At 52.7% G+C, this 16,595-nt stretch overlaps 2 protein-coding genes across 2 annotated transcripts in view; one reads left to right on the top strand and one right to left on the bottom strand.

Moving 5' to 3' along the window:
• Positions 1-2,314: 2,314 nt before the first annotated feature.
• Positions 2,315-6,118, top strand: TMEM86A (transmembrane protein 86A). Its single transcript, XM_008582058.1, has 3 exons — positions 2,315-2,463; positions 4,628-4,892; positions 5,249-6,118. Exons 1-3 carry the CDS (start codon positions 2,443-2,445, stop codon positions 5,683-5,685), a joined length of 723 nt encoding a protein of 240 aa, XP_008580280.1. The 5' UTR covers positions 2,315-2,442; the 3' UTR covers positions 5,686-6,118.
• A 1,879-nt stretch (positions 6,119-7,997) lies between these two features.
• Positions 7,998-16,595, bottom strand: part of IGSF22 (immunoglobulin superfamily, member 22) — a 17,020-nt gene continuing 8,422 nt past the window's right edge. Inside the window, 12 exon segments of the mRNA XM_008582063.1 lie at positions 7,998-8,191; positions 9,489-9,780; positions 10,582-10,756; positions 11,617-11,764; positions 12,489-12,681; positions 12,886-13,016; positions 13,708-13,986; positions 14,619-14,747; positions 14,937-15,196; positions 15,198-15,373; positions 15,454-15,469; positions 16,485-16,588. Of these exon segments, the coding sequence (XP_008580285.1) occupies positions 8,121-8,191; positions 9,489-9,780; positions 10,582-10,756; positions 11,617-11,764; positions 12,489-12,681; positions 12,886-13,016; positions 13,708-13,986; positions 14,619-14,747; positions 14,937-15,196; positions 15,198-15,373; positions 15,454-15,469; positions 16,485-16,588 (1,974 nt within the window). The 3' untranslated portion in view covers positions 7,998-8,120.

Below are 16,595 nucleotides of genomic sequence, written 5' to 3'. Positions count from 1 at the left end.
TTAGCCTGGTCCAGTCGGACTTATCCAAGTTCTCCTCCCACCTTCAGGTCTGCCTGCCTATGACTCTTATGAGCTGAATTCATACAGAAGTGAGAGCCCTGGTGAGCCTGGGGATACAGTCCATAGAGCTCAGGCTCCTGGAGCAGCATGGAGACCAGCCAAGAATGGATCTGGGTGGTGGGAGGGCAAGCAGAGAATAACCAGCAAAGAAGGAAAATGCCTCTGCTTTGTGGGCAGCCTATGTATATGATTAGTTTGCCTATTGGGTAATCAAGCACTGATTCAAGCCCCGTGGATGACAATTCTAGGTCTCATGTTTTGTATAGTTAGGTATTAATGTATATACAGTTATTCAAATCTGTGCCACCAAGATAGTAGGTCTGGGATGGAACAAGGGTATCTGATTTTAGAAAGCTTCCCAAGTAATTTTGATAGGCCCCACTTGTTGAGAACTGCTGATATAGTCCACCTTCTCATTTTTATAGATAGGCAAACTAGGATTCAGGGAAATGAAAAATGCCGTTTGCCCACTCTCTGTTTGAGAACTATCCCTTAGGTAATGTTAGAGAATTTTTGTTGGAAAACTGAAATGTTTGCAACTATCTTGCAGCCCAATTTCTCTATTTTATTGATGAGAAAACTGAAGCCCTAAAGATAGAGTGATGTGCTGAATTATACAACCGCAGTAGGAAGTCACAGAGGAAGGACTAGTACTAAGCACAGAATTTCTAACTCCCAATCCAGTGTTCTTTCCAGGCAGCACACTTTGTAGGAGTGTGTGTATGTGTATGACAAAGCCCTCGGGGCAGCAATTCTAGTCCCCCACTCTGGTGAAGTGGGTCTTCCCACAGCCCCGGACTGGAAAGAAAGCAGAGAAGGCAAAGTTCATTGACCACTGGGGCTGGATGCAGGAGGGGCCTGGAGAGGATGGGGCGAAGACTGTGGTTGACTCCTCATCCCAAGCCTTGACTCTCACCTTAGTGCGGGGACTCTGAATTTCTGGTTGTCACCTCTGTCACTAGAAGACGGCTGTTCTTCCTCTGGGGGAGGGGGGGTCAGGTCAACAGCACAGGCTTCAGGGAAAGCTGAGAGAGCCCAGAAGTAAAAGGAAGAGAACCATTGTGGGAGGGGATCACAGGAGACTTCAGCCTGTAGGTCCTTCCCCAGCCAGAACAAGGCTGGGATCCAGCCCTAGGGACTGTGTCACCATCCCAGGACGTTTGAAACTCCTTGATGGCTGCTAATTAGGTCTGGTCACTCCCCCCTCCCCCATTCCCAAAGCCTGACACAAAGCTACCGCCCTTCTACTATAGATCACTGGCCACTCCCCTATCCTTCGAGATGTATCTGAAATCTCCATCTCCAGAAATCCTGCTAGACTTCAATTTCCAGAAGCCAGCAGCCCTTCCCCTACACAACATGTTAGGGTTGGGTGGAACCTTAGAAAATATCATTCATCTTTAGATGAGGAAATCGAGACCAGAGAAGGGAAATGATTCACCCAATCACACAGCATGGAAGTGGCAAAACCAGGACTAGATTCCAGTCCATTTGACTACCTACCAGTCCACCCATGTAATTCCTGCGATTATGAACAAGTAGGTTCCAAATATGTTTGTGTAACTTTAGTGTATGTAATATCAACATTGAATCCACTTACGTTGTATTTTTGGTAAAGTTAGTTCACACTCCTTTGGGTCCTTAAGGATGCTCAAATCTGTGTCATTCGTGGCATGTTCTTGTGTGCGTGTTGCAGTTGTCTCTGAGTTGTGAAAGCTGTGTGTCTAGGGACAACTGAATATCTGTGTTTGTTTAAACGTTAGGGTTATGGGTCTATGTCTGCTGTGTACCTACATATATGTCTCTCTCCATGTTGAAGGTTGTGTGTCCGCTAACTATTGTGTGTCCATTTGGATGTGTGTACACAGTGAAGGTTGCGGGTCAAACTGCAATTGTGTCCCCGTGAAATGTATATTTAAAGGCCGAAGGGAACCTGACTTTGCCTTTTATTCCCGGGTTATGAGAAAATGTGTGTAGTCGTGTGTCCAGGACAGGAATGTGTTTGTGTCTCAGCCAGGCTCGGTCCTCACCCAGGGATTGGGGTCACCGTCACGTTCTGGGATGCCCTGGCACGGCTTCCTGGAGGGGCGGAGCCTCGGAGCCCCGCCCCCCGCCCCCTGGGAGAAGCCTCTTTTCTCGGAGCCGAAGCCCCGGGGGCCTGGCCGGAGTCGCCAGCGGGGCCACGCCCCCCCGGGCTCTGGCCCGCTCATTGGCTGTGGCTGCGGTGACGTTGCGGTGTCCACAGAAAGAACGCCGAGCGCCAAGCGCGCGGGAGGTGTTGTCCGTCACCCTGGGCTTTGTTACGTCGTCACCTGCTCACCTGGCCGCGAGCGCGTCCTAACCACTGCAGCCCAAAGCGGGGTGCCAGCCACCACCGCCGCCATGGTGTCCCCGGTCACTGTGGTGAGTGAGCGAGCGAGCGAGCCGGTGTCCGGCGCGGCCGGAGCCCACTGGCCTGGCGACCGGGCTTCGACAGGCCAAGCTGCCGAGGAGGGCCAGGGGTTCAGCGGCGGCCGGCGTCCCCCGGTTAGAGGCGGGCGCTGTCACGGTCCCCTGCTCCCCAGACCCGCGGCACCCCTTCTCCGCGCGCCCCCGCCACCTCCCCCGCGGGAGGGAGGAACACATTGGCCACGTGACTCGGAAGCGTGACATTGTCGATCTCTGTATAAGTGGCGCGGGTCGGCGGGGGTCGCGGCCCGGGAAAGGGAGGGGACAACAGCGGGCCGTCGGGTTCTGCGTAGGCGAACCACAGGGAGGCGTGGGAGAGGGCGAAGGGCCAGGAGGGTGACAGGGACCTCCTGGGAATCCTGTCCCAAGTTTGTTTGCTCCCTTTCTTCATCTTATAAACAAGTCAGGGACGGAGGAGGGGACACCCCTGAGTCTTACGCAGCGCTGATAATGCGCTAGGGAAAGTGGGGTCATTCTCTATTGACATTCTCCTTTTCAGACTTTTTCAACTAGAGCCCTGTCTCTCCACCCTTCTTTTTCTAGTACTGGGTTCTCTATGACTGTCAAGGTCTCCCCACCTACTGCCGGTTTCTCCTTCTAGAATATATGGGCTGGGGGAGGGGATGGATGCTTTCAAAGGCCGGCAGGTGGATGCTGAGACTGTGGGGCTAGTCATCCCCTCCAGTCTTCTCCTCTGACCGTGCCCCTACCCTGACCAGCCTTGATGGGGGAATTTCATGGGAAGGGAAAGTCATCTCCTCCCTACTCTCACCTCTGGCAGAACAAGGGCAGGCTTGGACCTTGGACCCACCCATCTGCCTCTTCCCAAGGATTGATTAGACCCGCTCATCACAGTCTAATCAATCCTTAGGTATCTAGTGCTGTGGAGTCCGGGTGTATCCCCAGAACCCTGTGCTGGACAGCTCATCCAGCCAGAGACAATCATTTGGGCAGAGTGTGGGTATACAAGGAACTGCAGCTGCTCCAAATCACTCTTAGAGATCCTGTACTAGCAGCCCAAGGAGAGGAGTTTCAGGGGGTCACAGATTCAGAATATCTGCAGCAGCCCCCTTTCCCAGCTTGGACTGTGCCTGCAGTGGCCTTGGGTTCAACCTTTCTTTAGCTGCCCTCCCCACTAATCCAGCTGAGACCAAGTCATCTGCTCCAACTTCCCCTCTCAGTTCCCCATCTCCTCCCAGCCTGTCTGTTGGCTCCAGACCAGAAGCTGGGAAGAGAACCCCTCCTCCCCTTCCTGCCTTTCTGGTGCCTGGAGTTGCTTTTGTTCTCTAAGAAATGACACACACACACACACACACACACACACACACACACACACACACACACACACACACTTCCAGCAACCCCTGAAATCTCTGGTGTTTCAGGGACAGTTTTCCTGTTCCCAACTCATGGGTCCATTTCTCTAGCCAGCATTCCTAGCACCTGTCCTTGCCCTTGATACTACCTTTAGGTTGGGGCAGGTAGAGTGGAGGCTGAGGAGCTGACTGGTTGAGGAGGAGAGAGCCTGAGGGGGCTGAGATGGTCAGCTTTGCCCACCTCCTACATTCCTGGTACTCACCTGATGTTGCCAGGGCCCTAAGCCTGTGCCTGGGCCACACTGCTGAGGATCACGAGTTGGCAGTCAGGGCGTCTCTGTGGTTTCCTGCTGACTTCACTCCATTCTAGACAGCTCAGGGCTTTTGCTGGCAGACAGTGGGGCTAAAGAAGGGGCCTGGGGAGGGGGAAGAAGAGGGCAGGAAGGGAGAAGCAGTGGGCTGCAGAAGGGGACATTATCCCAAGGTCTGTTTGCTGCCCAGTGAGTGACCATTTTATCCCAGCCCCAGGACTGAGAGTGGACAAGAACACAGGTAGCAAAAACAGTGGAGCCCTTACCCCTCCTAATAAATTGAGCCTCAGGGTGGTGATGGGTTTGTTTATACCCTGCTGGCTGGTTGGGGCAGGCCAGGCTGTATTTCTCTGTCAGTCCTCCTTGCTTTGGGTTTGGGGTAGGGGATAAGGGCGGAGTGAGGGGTGAGGGTGGGGGCACGACTGTTTTGGGGGTGGGTACCTGGGCTGAGGGTATTGGCTCTGAGTGCTGTTCTTGTCCTGTGTCCTCCAGGTGAAGAGTGAGGGACCCAAATTGGTACCCTTCTTCAAGGCTACCTGCGTGTATTTTGTGCTCTGGCTGCCCTCGTCTAGCCCATCGTGGATCAGTGCCCTCATCAAGTGCCTGCCCATCTTCTGCCTCTGGCTCTTCCTTCTGGCCCATGGCCTGGGATTCCTGCTGGCCCACCCCAGCGCAACCCGCATCTTTGTGGGACTCGTCTTCTCTGCCGTAGGTGATGCCTTCCTCATCTGGCAGGACCAAGGCTACTTTGTGCACGGTCAGTGGCCATAATATCTGCCTGGGAAGGATCCTGGGGCTGAGGGCTAGAGGGTCCTGGGAGACCAAGGATTTGGAAGAGAAAGCTTTTGAACCAGAATATGGGGAGTCTGAGGGTTTCTGAAGACAGGAACTGTGGGGATCCCTGTTGGAGGATGACCTTGCTGGTGATGTGGTGATTACTTCTAGCATTCTTCAGCCGAGTGGGGAGGATGTGTTTACTTCTGTGGATCTTCCTGCCCCTGTTACTCCCAAAGCAAAGCTGCTGGGTTATTCCAAACACTCCACCCCCACCTCCCTTATTACTTGTTACTCACCAAGCCTGCCTCAGTATCTCTCTTTCCCTCTCACTCCCAGGTCTACTGATGTTTGCTGTGACCCACGTGTTCTACGCCTCGGCCTTTGGTATGCGGCCATTGGCTCTTCGGACAGGTCTGGTGATGGCAATGCTATCGGGCCTGTGCTATGCCCTCCTTTACCCAGGCCTCTCAGGTGCCTTCACCTACCTGGTGGGGGTATATGTGGCCCTTATCAGCTTTATGGGCTGGCGAGCTATAGCAGGGCTGCAGCTGGTCGGGGCAGCCTGGCGCTGGACTGAGCTGGCAGCTGGCAGTGGGGCACTGCTCTTTATCATCTCAGACATGACCATCGCCCTCAACAAGTTCCGCTTTCCCGTGCCCTACTCACGGGCACTCATCATGTCCACCTACTACGCCGCTCAAATGCTCATCGCCCTGTCAGCTGTTGAGAGCCGGGAGCCAGTGGAAGACTATAGGCTGAGCAAGGCCAACTGAGATGCCAGGGTCTGGTCACCCTCTCTCCTCTTGGGGCTGGGGTCCAGACCCTGGGAACCTGCAGGATCTGGATCAGGATGGCTGCAGTGCCAGCCTGGGGCAGCAGGTACCACTGGGGAATTTACAAGTTTGAGGGGGTAAGCTGGAAAAAGAATTCCCTAGGAAAACCAGAGGTCCAAGACAATGCTAAGAGCTAAAGGAGCTAGACCAGTGCCTCTTGCTGGAGCCAGAAGTAGATGTTTCCCCACCTCTACCCCATCAGGACTTTGAAAGTCCCCCTGGAGGGTAATGGTGCTCAGCTTCTTAATTCCCACTTTCTCCTACTAGGTGGAAAAGTCTGATTCTATCTCTTATGCCTAGGACCAATGGCAATGCTGGGATCACCCACCCCTACCCTTTCTGATCTGCACAGAGTTGAGGGAAAGAGGGGAGAAATCTGCACAGAGTTGAGGGAAAGAGGGGTGAAGCACCCAGGGCCAGGGCTTGAAGCCCCTTTCATATGCCTCTAGTTGGGAAGACTGCATAAGGGTGGAGTCTCCCTTTCCCTCATCTATCCTTGCTACTTGAACAATCTCAGTCTCCAAGTGGTGGGTGGGAAGGTCCAGGGAAGTTAGGAGAGGGAATTTCCTTGGTCTGGGAGCTTAGGGTACCAAGTTGGCCCCTTCTCTTTCACAGGCCAGCCCAAAGCTCAGGCCCCATACCACCACCCTCAGACCCTATCCCCAGGGCTAGGGTGAACATGCCAAAGGAAGGGGCCAGCCTGTGTATGTGTCTCTGTGTCTGTTTGCGTGTGTGTAGTCTGACTCCCAGCCTGCCTATGTCTTTCTCTGCCATATGTCTCTGTCCTGCTGTCTGTCAAAGTCTCATAGGGAGAGGGCCTCAGGGAACTGCTGAAGGGGTGCTGAGCCTGGCTCAGAGAGCTGGGACTCCCTCCTCTCAAACATACACTCTTGATGCTTTCCTCTCTGCCCCTCCTGTGCTGGGAGCAAGAGGAGGGGTCTCCAATGACACTCTGGGATCACAAGACCCAAGGCACATTCAATGCAAGGGGAGCAAGGATGGGGCAACTCCATCCTCTACTGCCCGTGTGAAAAAAATAAAAACCAAGGGCCACTGGCTGTCCCACTTGTCTGCCTGTGTGGCACGTGTCTGTCCTGGAGAGGGGGTGAGGGCATGGTGCCAGGGGTTCTGGCTGTCCTCACAGCCTGGGTCACAGTCTTGGCCAGTGCATCTTGGCGCCAGGCTGGCTCCCTGGCTCTGGTGACACTATACTGGAGAGGGCCTCACTTCCCTGGTCACATGTGTGGGTGAGTTGTGATTCAGGAGGATGGGGGGATGGGTGTATTTGCCACTGTCCAAATTTGTCCTTGTACACCACTGTGCACAGGTACACAGGTGCACATACACAGGTGCACATGTCCTTTACCGCTGCCCACCTCCCCCCCCCCACCCCAGACCTGATGCCTGTCCCAAAATGATCTAGAGTCCGTTCAAGAATCTCCTCCTTGCACTCTGGGTTTAGTTGACAAGCTGGGGAGAATAGGATTAAGTTGGCTGATACATACTTTAAATGTGAACCCCTGACCGAACAATGTATCACCCCACTCCATGTACATTTGCATCTAAGAAGCAATGTCCTAACTCAGAAGTAGAAAGGAAAGCCTTGGGTGGTGGTGGTGAATATGCCACTAGTAGAGGTGTTGCACATTTGTGGGGATGTGACATAGGGGACTCAAGTCTCAGGTGCTGGATGAATCAGTAATTGTCAAACTAGGGTTTTTACAGAGATCCCTGATGGGGTGTAGAAAAGGAACATAGGAGAGGAGGAGGCTCAAAGACCCCCTATCCTTGTTTCAAGTCCAGCAGTTTCTTAAGATTTTTTTAAAGGAAAGATTCCACTGCAAAATATGTTTGAAACTTCGTGAGCTAGATGATCAATCCCTTTTAGCTCTGATAGTGGGAACCCTGGATACTAGAGAGGCAAGGTCCTGCTCCTTTCAAACCCTAGAACTCTGAACAAAGACCTACCTGGTATGAAGAAATGACAGGGGGCAGGATGGGGAGAAGGATGAAGTTGGTAAGACTTGCCCCCATCCCCTGAAGCAAGGGAGAAGTTGCAGTGGGGTTGCAGAGAAGGGGTAGGCAAGTAAAGGCCTAGTTAGAAGGGGGCTGGTCACTCCCTTGTGGTGGGTGTGGACCAGGCTCTCAGGGGTTCAGGTCTGGGGATCCCCATCCCACATTTGTGTCCATCTGCTTGGTCCCTGTTGTATACCACCCTCAGGAACAGGAAAGGGAGAGCTTAGTTTATTGTCCCATCCCTTCACTGAATGTTTACATTGACAAACACCAGAGAGAAAACTGGGCTGCTTACAGTGGGGCCATGCAGAGGACAGGCCAAAAAGCTCCACATCATAACAGCTTCCTTATCCCTGGTGCTATGGTTTCTTCTGCAGACTCTCAGTGATGGATGCTAGAATTGACTTGTCATCTTTGTCTGAAAGAGCAAAGCAAGTATTTGTTAGTCTTAATGATGCTGGGGGCCAGGGAAACTCCAAACTGCTGGCTTGAAGTTACTATGCAGGAACCAGGCTCTGGACTCTGGGACCCATAACCCTGGGTCAGTGGAGTATTTGGGGTCTGTCAAGAGCTGCCATTTACTCAGCACTTAATATTTGCCAGGCATTATGCCAGACACGTCTATGCACTATCTCATTTAAGCCTTATGGCCCTGTGAAGTAGATAAGAGAACAGGCTCAGAGAGGTAGCTTGCCAAGGTCAAACGCTGGTCAGTAGTGAAGCCAGGGACCTGGGCCCATGTGCTTACAACCAGAGTTAAGCTGTCAGGGATCTCTCTAGCTGTGGAACTGAAAGCTGGATAGTTGCCACAGTGCCTTCCCTGGCCTAGTTCTGTTACACAATTTGGCGCCTACTCTGAAGGCATCATCATCTCAGAGCCAGACACTTAGTTGAGCACTTGAGGAGAGACAAACAGCAACAGGACATGGTCCTTTTCCCAAGGAAAGGCATCTATAACTGGATATAAAAGGTCTGTAACCATGGAGATCACAGCAATGGAGTGCTGTGGAGAGTTCAGGGAGTGGCAGAGGATGAGGCTGGAGAGGAGGGGGAGTGGGGAGACTTATTGGTTTGGGATTTTATCATGAAGATCAGGGGAAAGCTACGGGGGAATTTAAGCAAGAGAAGCAAGGCAAGTCAGCTTTGCATTTAAAGTTTGTGCTGCTAGCTGTGTAGCTATGAAGACAGTAGACTATGTGAGAAGGAATAAAATATTTCCCCCAGTGTGCCCATACATACTCAGAAAGGAGGCATGCATGTGCAAGTGGCAGGGTTCACTCCCCTTATGTCTCCCGTCTGTCCTTATCTTCCTAGACCACTAGTTTTCAATCTTGGTTGCACATCAGAATCACTTGCAAAATTTTGTAAACATATAGAACCCTGCCAGAGAGATTGTAATGGGTGAGTCTGGTTTAGGCCTGATCACCAGTATCTTTTTGAAAGGTGATTCTAGGCCCCCCAAAGGTTGCAAACCACTTCTGATCCAGGGATGTCAAACTCACATGTCTGCAGGGGCCAGACACATCACTAATGACATTGAGAGGATGGGAGAGTGGTTAAGAACTGTGGCCAATAAAGAATGTTTGCACCACTTGATGGCAGTCAGGTGAAATAAAAAACGGTGCCAGCCAAATGAGAGTTGACCAATGGCCCACGAGACCGCCATTTAGCCTCTGCCCCAGACGGGAATTGTCCCTCTAGGCCGGGCTGGTGTCCTCACCGTAGATGGGTGCAGCTGCTGCGGTCCTTGCTCAGCTCGTTCTCCAGCACGCTGTACTGGCTGATGTCCTTGAGCGTGCAGGTGGCGATGACGAAGGTGCACAGGCCGCTGGTGGAGTTGTACCAGAACTTGGAGTTGGCTGTGATATTGACGTCACCCTTGCAGATGGTCACCATGGGCCGCGGGTTCCCAACGAAGGCTCAGGTCATGGTGCAGTCCTGGCCGCGGAGCACCGTGTGCGGCTTGAGCAGGGTCAGGAAGCGCGGCGCGTGGCGCTGGTCCTTCTCATGGGGCTTCAGCTTGGTGCCCCGGTCCTCGAATGCGGGCGGGAGAAGCCGACTGTGAGTGCTCCCCCAGCTCACCAACCCCCACCCCTGTTTAAAGCTCGGAAAGGACCCTGGAGACCCAGCTCATACGAAACCCCAAGGACCTGGGCCAGATTCCCAGATGCCGTCAACTCTAGAGTCCCCCACTTCATACTGGCTCCTAAAGGTTCCCCCCCACCCCGCGTCCTCTCCCCCCGCCCCCAACCACTCCAGGGTTCCGCGACCTGAGCCAGGTTCGCAGGTTTGGCACTTCCCCAGACCTGGAGGTCATAGATGTCTTTCCAGCGCCTGCTTCCCGGACCCGGGTATTGCAGCTGTTGTCCTGGCCTTTGACTCCGCCTCCAAGCTTCCCCTCCGTGGTCTCTCTCTCCCCTTCAGCCCCTCATTTCGAGCTTCCCGACGCTACCCTACCCTTAACCCCTTCCCTTCAGGGTTCCCAGATGTCACCCCTCTCCCCAGTCTCTCCGGGGCCCTCACCTCCGTTAGCCCCACCCCTCAGAGCAATGTCTCCGCCCTAACCCCCCTCCGCCCCTCCCTGTCCCTCCACCGCCGTCCCCGCCCCCAAAGGTACCTCCCCACTGCCACGTTAGTCTCACCCCTCAAAATACCCTGACCGTATATCCTTTGCTAGGTTTTCCCAGCGTCTGCTCTCTCCCTGGCTTCCCAGAAGTTAACCCTTCCACCTCAGTGGTTCTCTGATTTTATCTATCTCACCTCTTAGGTACCCCTTGTAATCCTTATGTCATCCCTGCCATCAGGGCTCCCAGACATAACCCGAACCCTCAAGTCCCCCGACTCGCTCTGGTCCTTAATGATGAGCCAGGTATCCTTGGAATCCAGCGGGTCGCTGTCACCGATTTCATTTCGAGCCACCACTCTGAAGTAGTGCTTCCTGCCCAGGAGCAGCCCGGTCACAGTGTACTTGTTGCTGAAGACATGCTCAGCAGCGTGTACCAGGTGACAGTGCTTGCATCCCACTTCATGATGACGTAGTGGGCCTCACAGTCCTGCATACTGGCTCCTACGGGTTCCCCCCCACCCCGCGTCCTCTCCCCCCGCCCCCAACCACTCCAGGGTTCCGCGACCTGAGCCAGGTTCGCAGGTTTGGCACTTCCCCAGACCTGGAGGTCATAGATGTCTTTCCAGCGCCTGCTTCCCGGACCCGGGTATTGCAGCTGTTGTCCTGGCCTTTGACTCCGCCTCCAAGCTTCCCCTCCGTGGTCTCTCTCTCCCCTTCAGCCCCTCATTTCGAGCTTCCCGACGCTACCCTACCCTTAACCCCTTCCCTTCAGGGTTCCCAGATGTCACCCCTCTCCCCAGTCTCTCCGGGGCCCTCACCTCCGTTAGCCCCACCCCTCAGAGCAATGTCTCCGCCCTAACCCCCCTCCGCCCCTCCCTGTCCCTCCACCGCCGTCCCCGCCCCCAAAGGTACCTCCCCACTGCCACGTTAGTCTCACCCCTCAAAATACCCTGACCGTATATCCTTTGCTAGGTTTTCCCAGCGTCTGCTCTCTCCCTGGCTTCCCAGAAGTTAACCCTTCCACCTCAGTGGTTCTCTGATTTTATCTATCTCACCTCTTAGGTACCCCTTGTAATCCTTATGTCATCCCTGCCATCAGGGCTCCCAGACATAACCCGAACCCTCAAGTCCCCCGACTCGCTCTGGTCCTTAATGATGAGCCAGGTATCCTTGGAATCCAGCGGGTCGCTGTCACCGATTTCATTTCGAGCCACCACTCTGAAGTAGTGCTTCCTGCCCAGGAGCAGCCCGGTCACAGTGTACTTGTTGCTGAAGACATGCTCAGCAGCGTGTACCAGGTGATAGTGCTTGCATCCCACTTCATGATGACGTAGTGGGCCTCACAGTCCTGCAGGTCGGGGCTGTGGTTCCAGGTCAGAGTCACCATGTTGGGGACCTCCTCAAACAACTGTAGGCTTGTGGGGGGCTGGGGGAAATCTGGAACAGTTCAAAGGTCCATAAGCAACCCTGGGGGGCCTGAAGTATTGTGCCCCCACCCCAGCCACCTGCCAAGCCTGATGGAAGATGGGATGGGGCACATCCTTTCTTTGAGTCTCAGGCAGCTGCTGTCTTGGAGTAAAAGAAAAAAAAATCTATTTCAAGGTGCTGCTCTGTTATTTACTAGACCTGTGACACCTTGGGCAAGTTACTTATCTTTTGTGCAAAATAAGGCTAACAATGACTATTTCAAAGGAATAGTGAGTAAAGTGGCTGGCATGTAGTTACTATTCAATAAAAGTTCCTTTCTTCCTTCCTTCCTTGGGGGTTTAGGGCTTTATTATAAAACTTCCAGCCCTCTCTAAGAAGTCACCCCATTTTTAATGAATTCATCTCCGTTTGTCCTTCCTGCCCCTCACCCATTTTCTACTCTCTCTGGAAACCATACTCTGTATATGCTCATCAGATAAGACTGCGGAAACTGAAACAAGGGCTTGTTGATCCTAGTTCAATGCCTTGAGGACTTCAGGCCTTTGAGAAAAAGCAGGGAGACAACTCTCTCCGCTAGGCAAAGGCTGATAAAGTCTTGCTTTGTGGTGTCAAAGAAGGCTTCACTACCCTAAGGTACAACTTTCCACTGGTAGGAGCCCAAGCAGCAGTGGGGAGCTATATTTTGGAGAGTGTGCAGGGATGCCTCCAGGAGGCCTCTGCCCACCGTCCGTACCTGCCACATGAACATGGATGTCATAGTGTGCCCCTCCAAACTCATTCTGGAGCAAGATTTGGTACACCCTTGAGTCAGAGCACTTGGTGCTATTGATGAGGAACTGGGAGTGGTTTTTGCCCTTGGTGATGGTTTCCTGGCCCTTGGTGTCGATGCCATTTTTCTGCCAGATCACATTAGGTGGTGATGAGCCCTCGGTGGTGACAGCAGATGGCACTGTTGGTCACCTAGATGGTATCTGGTGGTAAGCCCTCCCCCATCATCGAGGAGTGTCCTGCTAGGCTCTAGCACCAGGGGTCTGACGAGGGGCAAAGTCAGAGGCAGAGATTGTGATGGCTACAACAGCCATCTTGGTTATGCGGAGGGCATAGGGGGGTCAGGCTCAAGAACAACTTACGGAGAAGGCTGAGTGAATGCAGAGGGCTGTCCCAGCATGAACCACCATGTGACTCTTCAGCCGGGCACTGAGGTCAAACTTGGGGGCTGCTGAGACAGATGAGACACTGAGAGGTGGGGGCACTGACCTCTCTTTCAAGAAGACTCAGCTTTAAACCTCCCTCCCAAAGCCTTTCCCAGCCTCTCTTCTTTCATGACCCCACTACAAGTCATACAGACTTCTAACTGCCCCACAACACTGTGAAGCATTTATTCGTTTTTCCATGTCTCCCTCTACTAGCATGTGAGACCTTGGAAGGCAGATCCCATGACTTATTTGTTTCTATATCCCTAACACATCCATTGGCACATAGTGGATACTATTTGGCACACAATGAGTATTATTATTATGATTTTTTTTTCCTTTTTGTCTTTTTTTACTGACCAGTAACGGGATCGCAACCCTTGGTGTTGCGCCTGTACCGGGGACCGGCAACGGGATCGCAACCCTCGGTGTTGCGCCCACACCGCGCTCAGCCAATGAGTGGGAACCGGTCTCCACATGGGATCCAAACCCTCGGTGGGAGCGCTGCCGCGCTCCCAAGCGGCGCACTCTCCAGTGCGCCACCGGGCCGGCCCATTATTATGATTTTTTTAAGCAGGGGAGCCCCTGGGGTTAGCCCTAGCTCTGTCCAGGTACATAAGTATGGATGACTTTTTCTTGATCATTGCACCATCCAATTGTCCCCGATGGGATGAGGCGCCAGAAAGGAAGATTTGGAGCAAAAATATTGGGCTAGAACCCACAGCTCTCTCTGTGTCTTCACCTGGTGGTGGAAGGCACAAACCCCCTCGTCTGGCTCTACAGGCTCCCCAAACCCAGCCTCATTCACAGCCCAGATTCAGAAGAAGTATTTCTGCCTCTTGGTGAGGTCTCCCACCGTGTAGCAGGTGTCTGAGATGGGGATCTTTGTGCACTTGGACCACTCCTTGGTGTCTTCAGCCTACATTTCAAGGATGTAGCCAGAGGGTGGTTCTCACTCTGCAGGCTGGTGCCAGGCCAGGGAGACGCTGGAGTTGGAGGAATCAGACACATGCAGGCCCTGCATCAGGTCTGGGGGTTCTAGGGTAGCAAAGACAACCAGTCAGCTCCCAAACTCATCCCCACTGAATTCCATGCCCACTTCCCATACTCAATACTCCTGAACCTTATCTTTGACCACTTGTACCTACAACTCCCACAGTTAACACCCTCAATACCCAACCTCGCACACTCAACAACCTCCAAATTCAATTCTCTTATCAACTGAACACTTTCACCCTTAAAGTCAATACCCTCCAAATTCAACATATCCTACATATTCAAACCCTTTATATTCAAACCCCCAGCTGTTACCTCAGCCATCTCCATCACATCCATTTATAGGTAGTATCCCCACCTCACTTCCTAAACTCAACAGCCTCCCAACCATCTACCCAAGACCCTCACTCAGTTCTCAACATGCCTCTACTACCTCACTTAACCAGAAATACTCAGAGCTTGATAACTTTTTTGTACCCCAACTCCTCACTGTCCCTGACTCTCAATCTTTATATTTGCTGGCTTTCCTATATGTGAATCCTGTCCCTCTATGAGGTTGGCAGCTTCCAGAGAGTGAATACCGTGTGATCCCCCCTGTCAGACTTTCCCAGGGAAGAAATTCTCTCTCTACTTTGAATGGGCTATGTGTTGGGGCCTGGCAGCCCCATACTAACTGTCAGGGTCCTTGGACACTACTGAGTTGGATGGCACACTGGGCTGTCGAGGGCCTGCCTTATTTATAGCTATAACTTGGAACTCATATTCTGTGTCCTCCAGGAGACCATCCACAGTGCACTTGGTGCCTGAAATGGGAAGACAAAGGGTAGTGAGGCCAGGGGTGTCCACGGAGTGAGAAACCATGAAAAAGGAGATCGTACAATGCTGTTAAATCTCCCAAAAGAGTTAGGGGAGGGAGTATGTTCAGAGCAGCAATGAGTCCACTCAACAAGACTCCTTTAGCCCCTCTCGAGCCTCTGTTCCTAGGACCTCACCCTGGATGGGGTCCTTGTTGACTGGCACCCACAAGTTACTGCCTTTCTTTGCTCCACAATGTAGCCAAGCACTGTCCCCCCCATCCTAGGTAGGAGCATTCTATGTGATGGTCACGGCCTGTTTGTTCACATCAGTCACTTGAGGCTGGCAGACAAGACCAGATGGCTCTGAGGGGATGGACAGAGGGCAAAGGTTAAAAGGGGGAGCGTGTAGACAGTTGCCCACCCCATGCTGACCTCTGCCCTGAAAAAAAATACCAATGATTCTTAACTCTGGTTGCTACCTCACCTACCTTAATCCAGGACTTCTTGCTGACTACCCTCTGTTCCACTATGAACTGTGTCATAGGCTTCCTGCCATCGTCCTTTGGGGCCTTCTACTTCATGGGCACACATGTGCCAGAGAGCTCCAGAAATTCTACCTTGGCCTGTGGAGGCTTCGGATGTTTTGAGGACAGAGAACAGCTTCAGAATGGGGCTTTGGAGCAAGGGATCAGAAGCACCTCCTCCCACTCACTGCAGGTCTGGCCAGACTGAGGCACAGCTGGATGCTGAGCTTTTTGGATCCCTTGTTCTTCCCTGTGTCTATTGCCCCTCTTTCTGAGATTTACCAAGGGAGTTTGATCCTTGCCCCCTAGAGCCTCCTGCCTACCTAGAAATGGGTGGACTAGAGACCTGAGGGGCCCTTGCCTTAGCCAATTTCCCTGTTGCCTTCCAGACAAGTTCTCCCCTTCTTCAGAGCTTCCAGAACAGCAATGCTTTTTGGTATCACAGTTTACCTTATGTTATAATTACATGTCTGTCTACCAGTTTCATCCCTTTTGGGTTGAGGGACTGCTGGGGATACTTTATCTCTGCGTCTCCAGCACTAACACCGAGGAGGTGCTCAGTCATGCTGCTGACCTGAATTGAAACTCAAACCCTCCCACCCCACAGTTTGATGGAAATGAAGGTGGAGGTGATGACGGGATGTGTGTGTGTGTGTGTTGCATGTTGAATTTGTAAGTTCATAAGGCCAGCTCGTCTTTTCCCCTATCTGCATGTTCAGACCAATCCCAAATCCTATTCCCACTCCCATTCCATCTTTTTCTCCCACCTTATTTTATCCCTAACCCTTCTCACCTCTCAGTCCACTCATTTAACTTCCATCCTCACTACTCTTCCCAACCAACCTTACCTCCACCCCTAAATCCCACATCTGTTTTACCTCACCTGCACCTTACCTCCAACCATGTCCTCATCTCCAAGTCAATAACAATACCTAACATATGTGAAGGTCTATCATGTGCACTTTATATTCACTAGAAATAGGTACTAGGGGGAAAAATCACCCTGTTCCAGGTGAGAAACTGAGGCTGAGGGAGGTTCACTTGACCATGACCACCTAGTTAGGAAGTTTAGGAATTGGCTTCTGGCTATAAAGCCAGCACTTCAATCCCATTCCTAGCCCAAACTCCAACTCTATCCCTGGCCTCCTCCCCAGCCTGCCTCCCACCCTCAGGTGACAGGTGGTCTCAGACCAGCCCAGCCCGACCCTGCCCTCCTGGCATGCTGAAGTGCAGGGTGGCCGTAGCTGAGCCGTGGTCATTCCTGAGCTCGAGCAGGACGAGGCCACTGTCTTCACGCACGCATTTTTTTTTTTTTTTTTTTTCCTTTTTG

The sequence above is a fragment of the Galeopterus variegatus genome, unplaced genomic scaffold (genome assembly GCF_000696425.1).
Source record: "Galeopterus variegatus unplaced genomic scaffold, G_variegatus-3.0.2 Scaffold2508, whole genome shotgun sequence".
Taxonomy (NCBI): domain Eukaryota; kingdom Metazoa; phylum Chordata; class Mammalia; order Dermoptera; family Cynocephalidae; genus Galeopterus; species Galeopterus variegatus.
Note: the sequence above shows the minus strand (reverse complement) of the source record. Positions and strands in the feature narration are given on the sequence as shown.

What these genes read in the sequence shown, in the direction of transcription:
- TMEM86A (XM_008582058.1), top strand. Translation starts at nt 2,443, where the DNA reads ATGGTGTCCCCGGTCACTGTG. An exon ending in TGGTGTCCCCGGTCACTGTG is followed by an intron (nt 2,464 to 4,627) that starts GTGAGTGAGCGA and finishes TGTGTCCTCCAG; the next exon opens with GTGAAGAGTGAGGGACCCAA. An exon ending in CCAAGGCTACTTTGTGCACG is followed by an intron (nt 4,893 to 5,248) that starts GTCAGTGGCCAT and finishes TCTCACTCCCAG; the next exon opens with GTCTACTGATGTTTGCTGTG.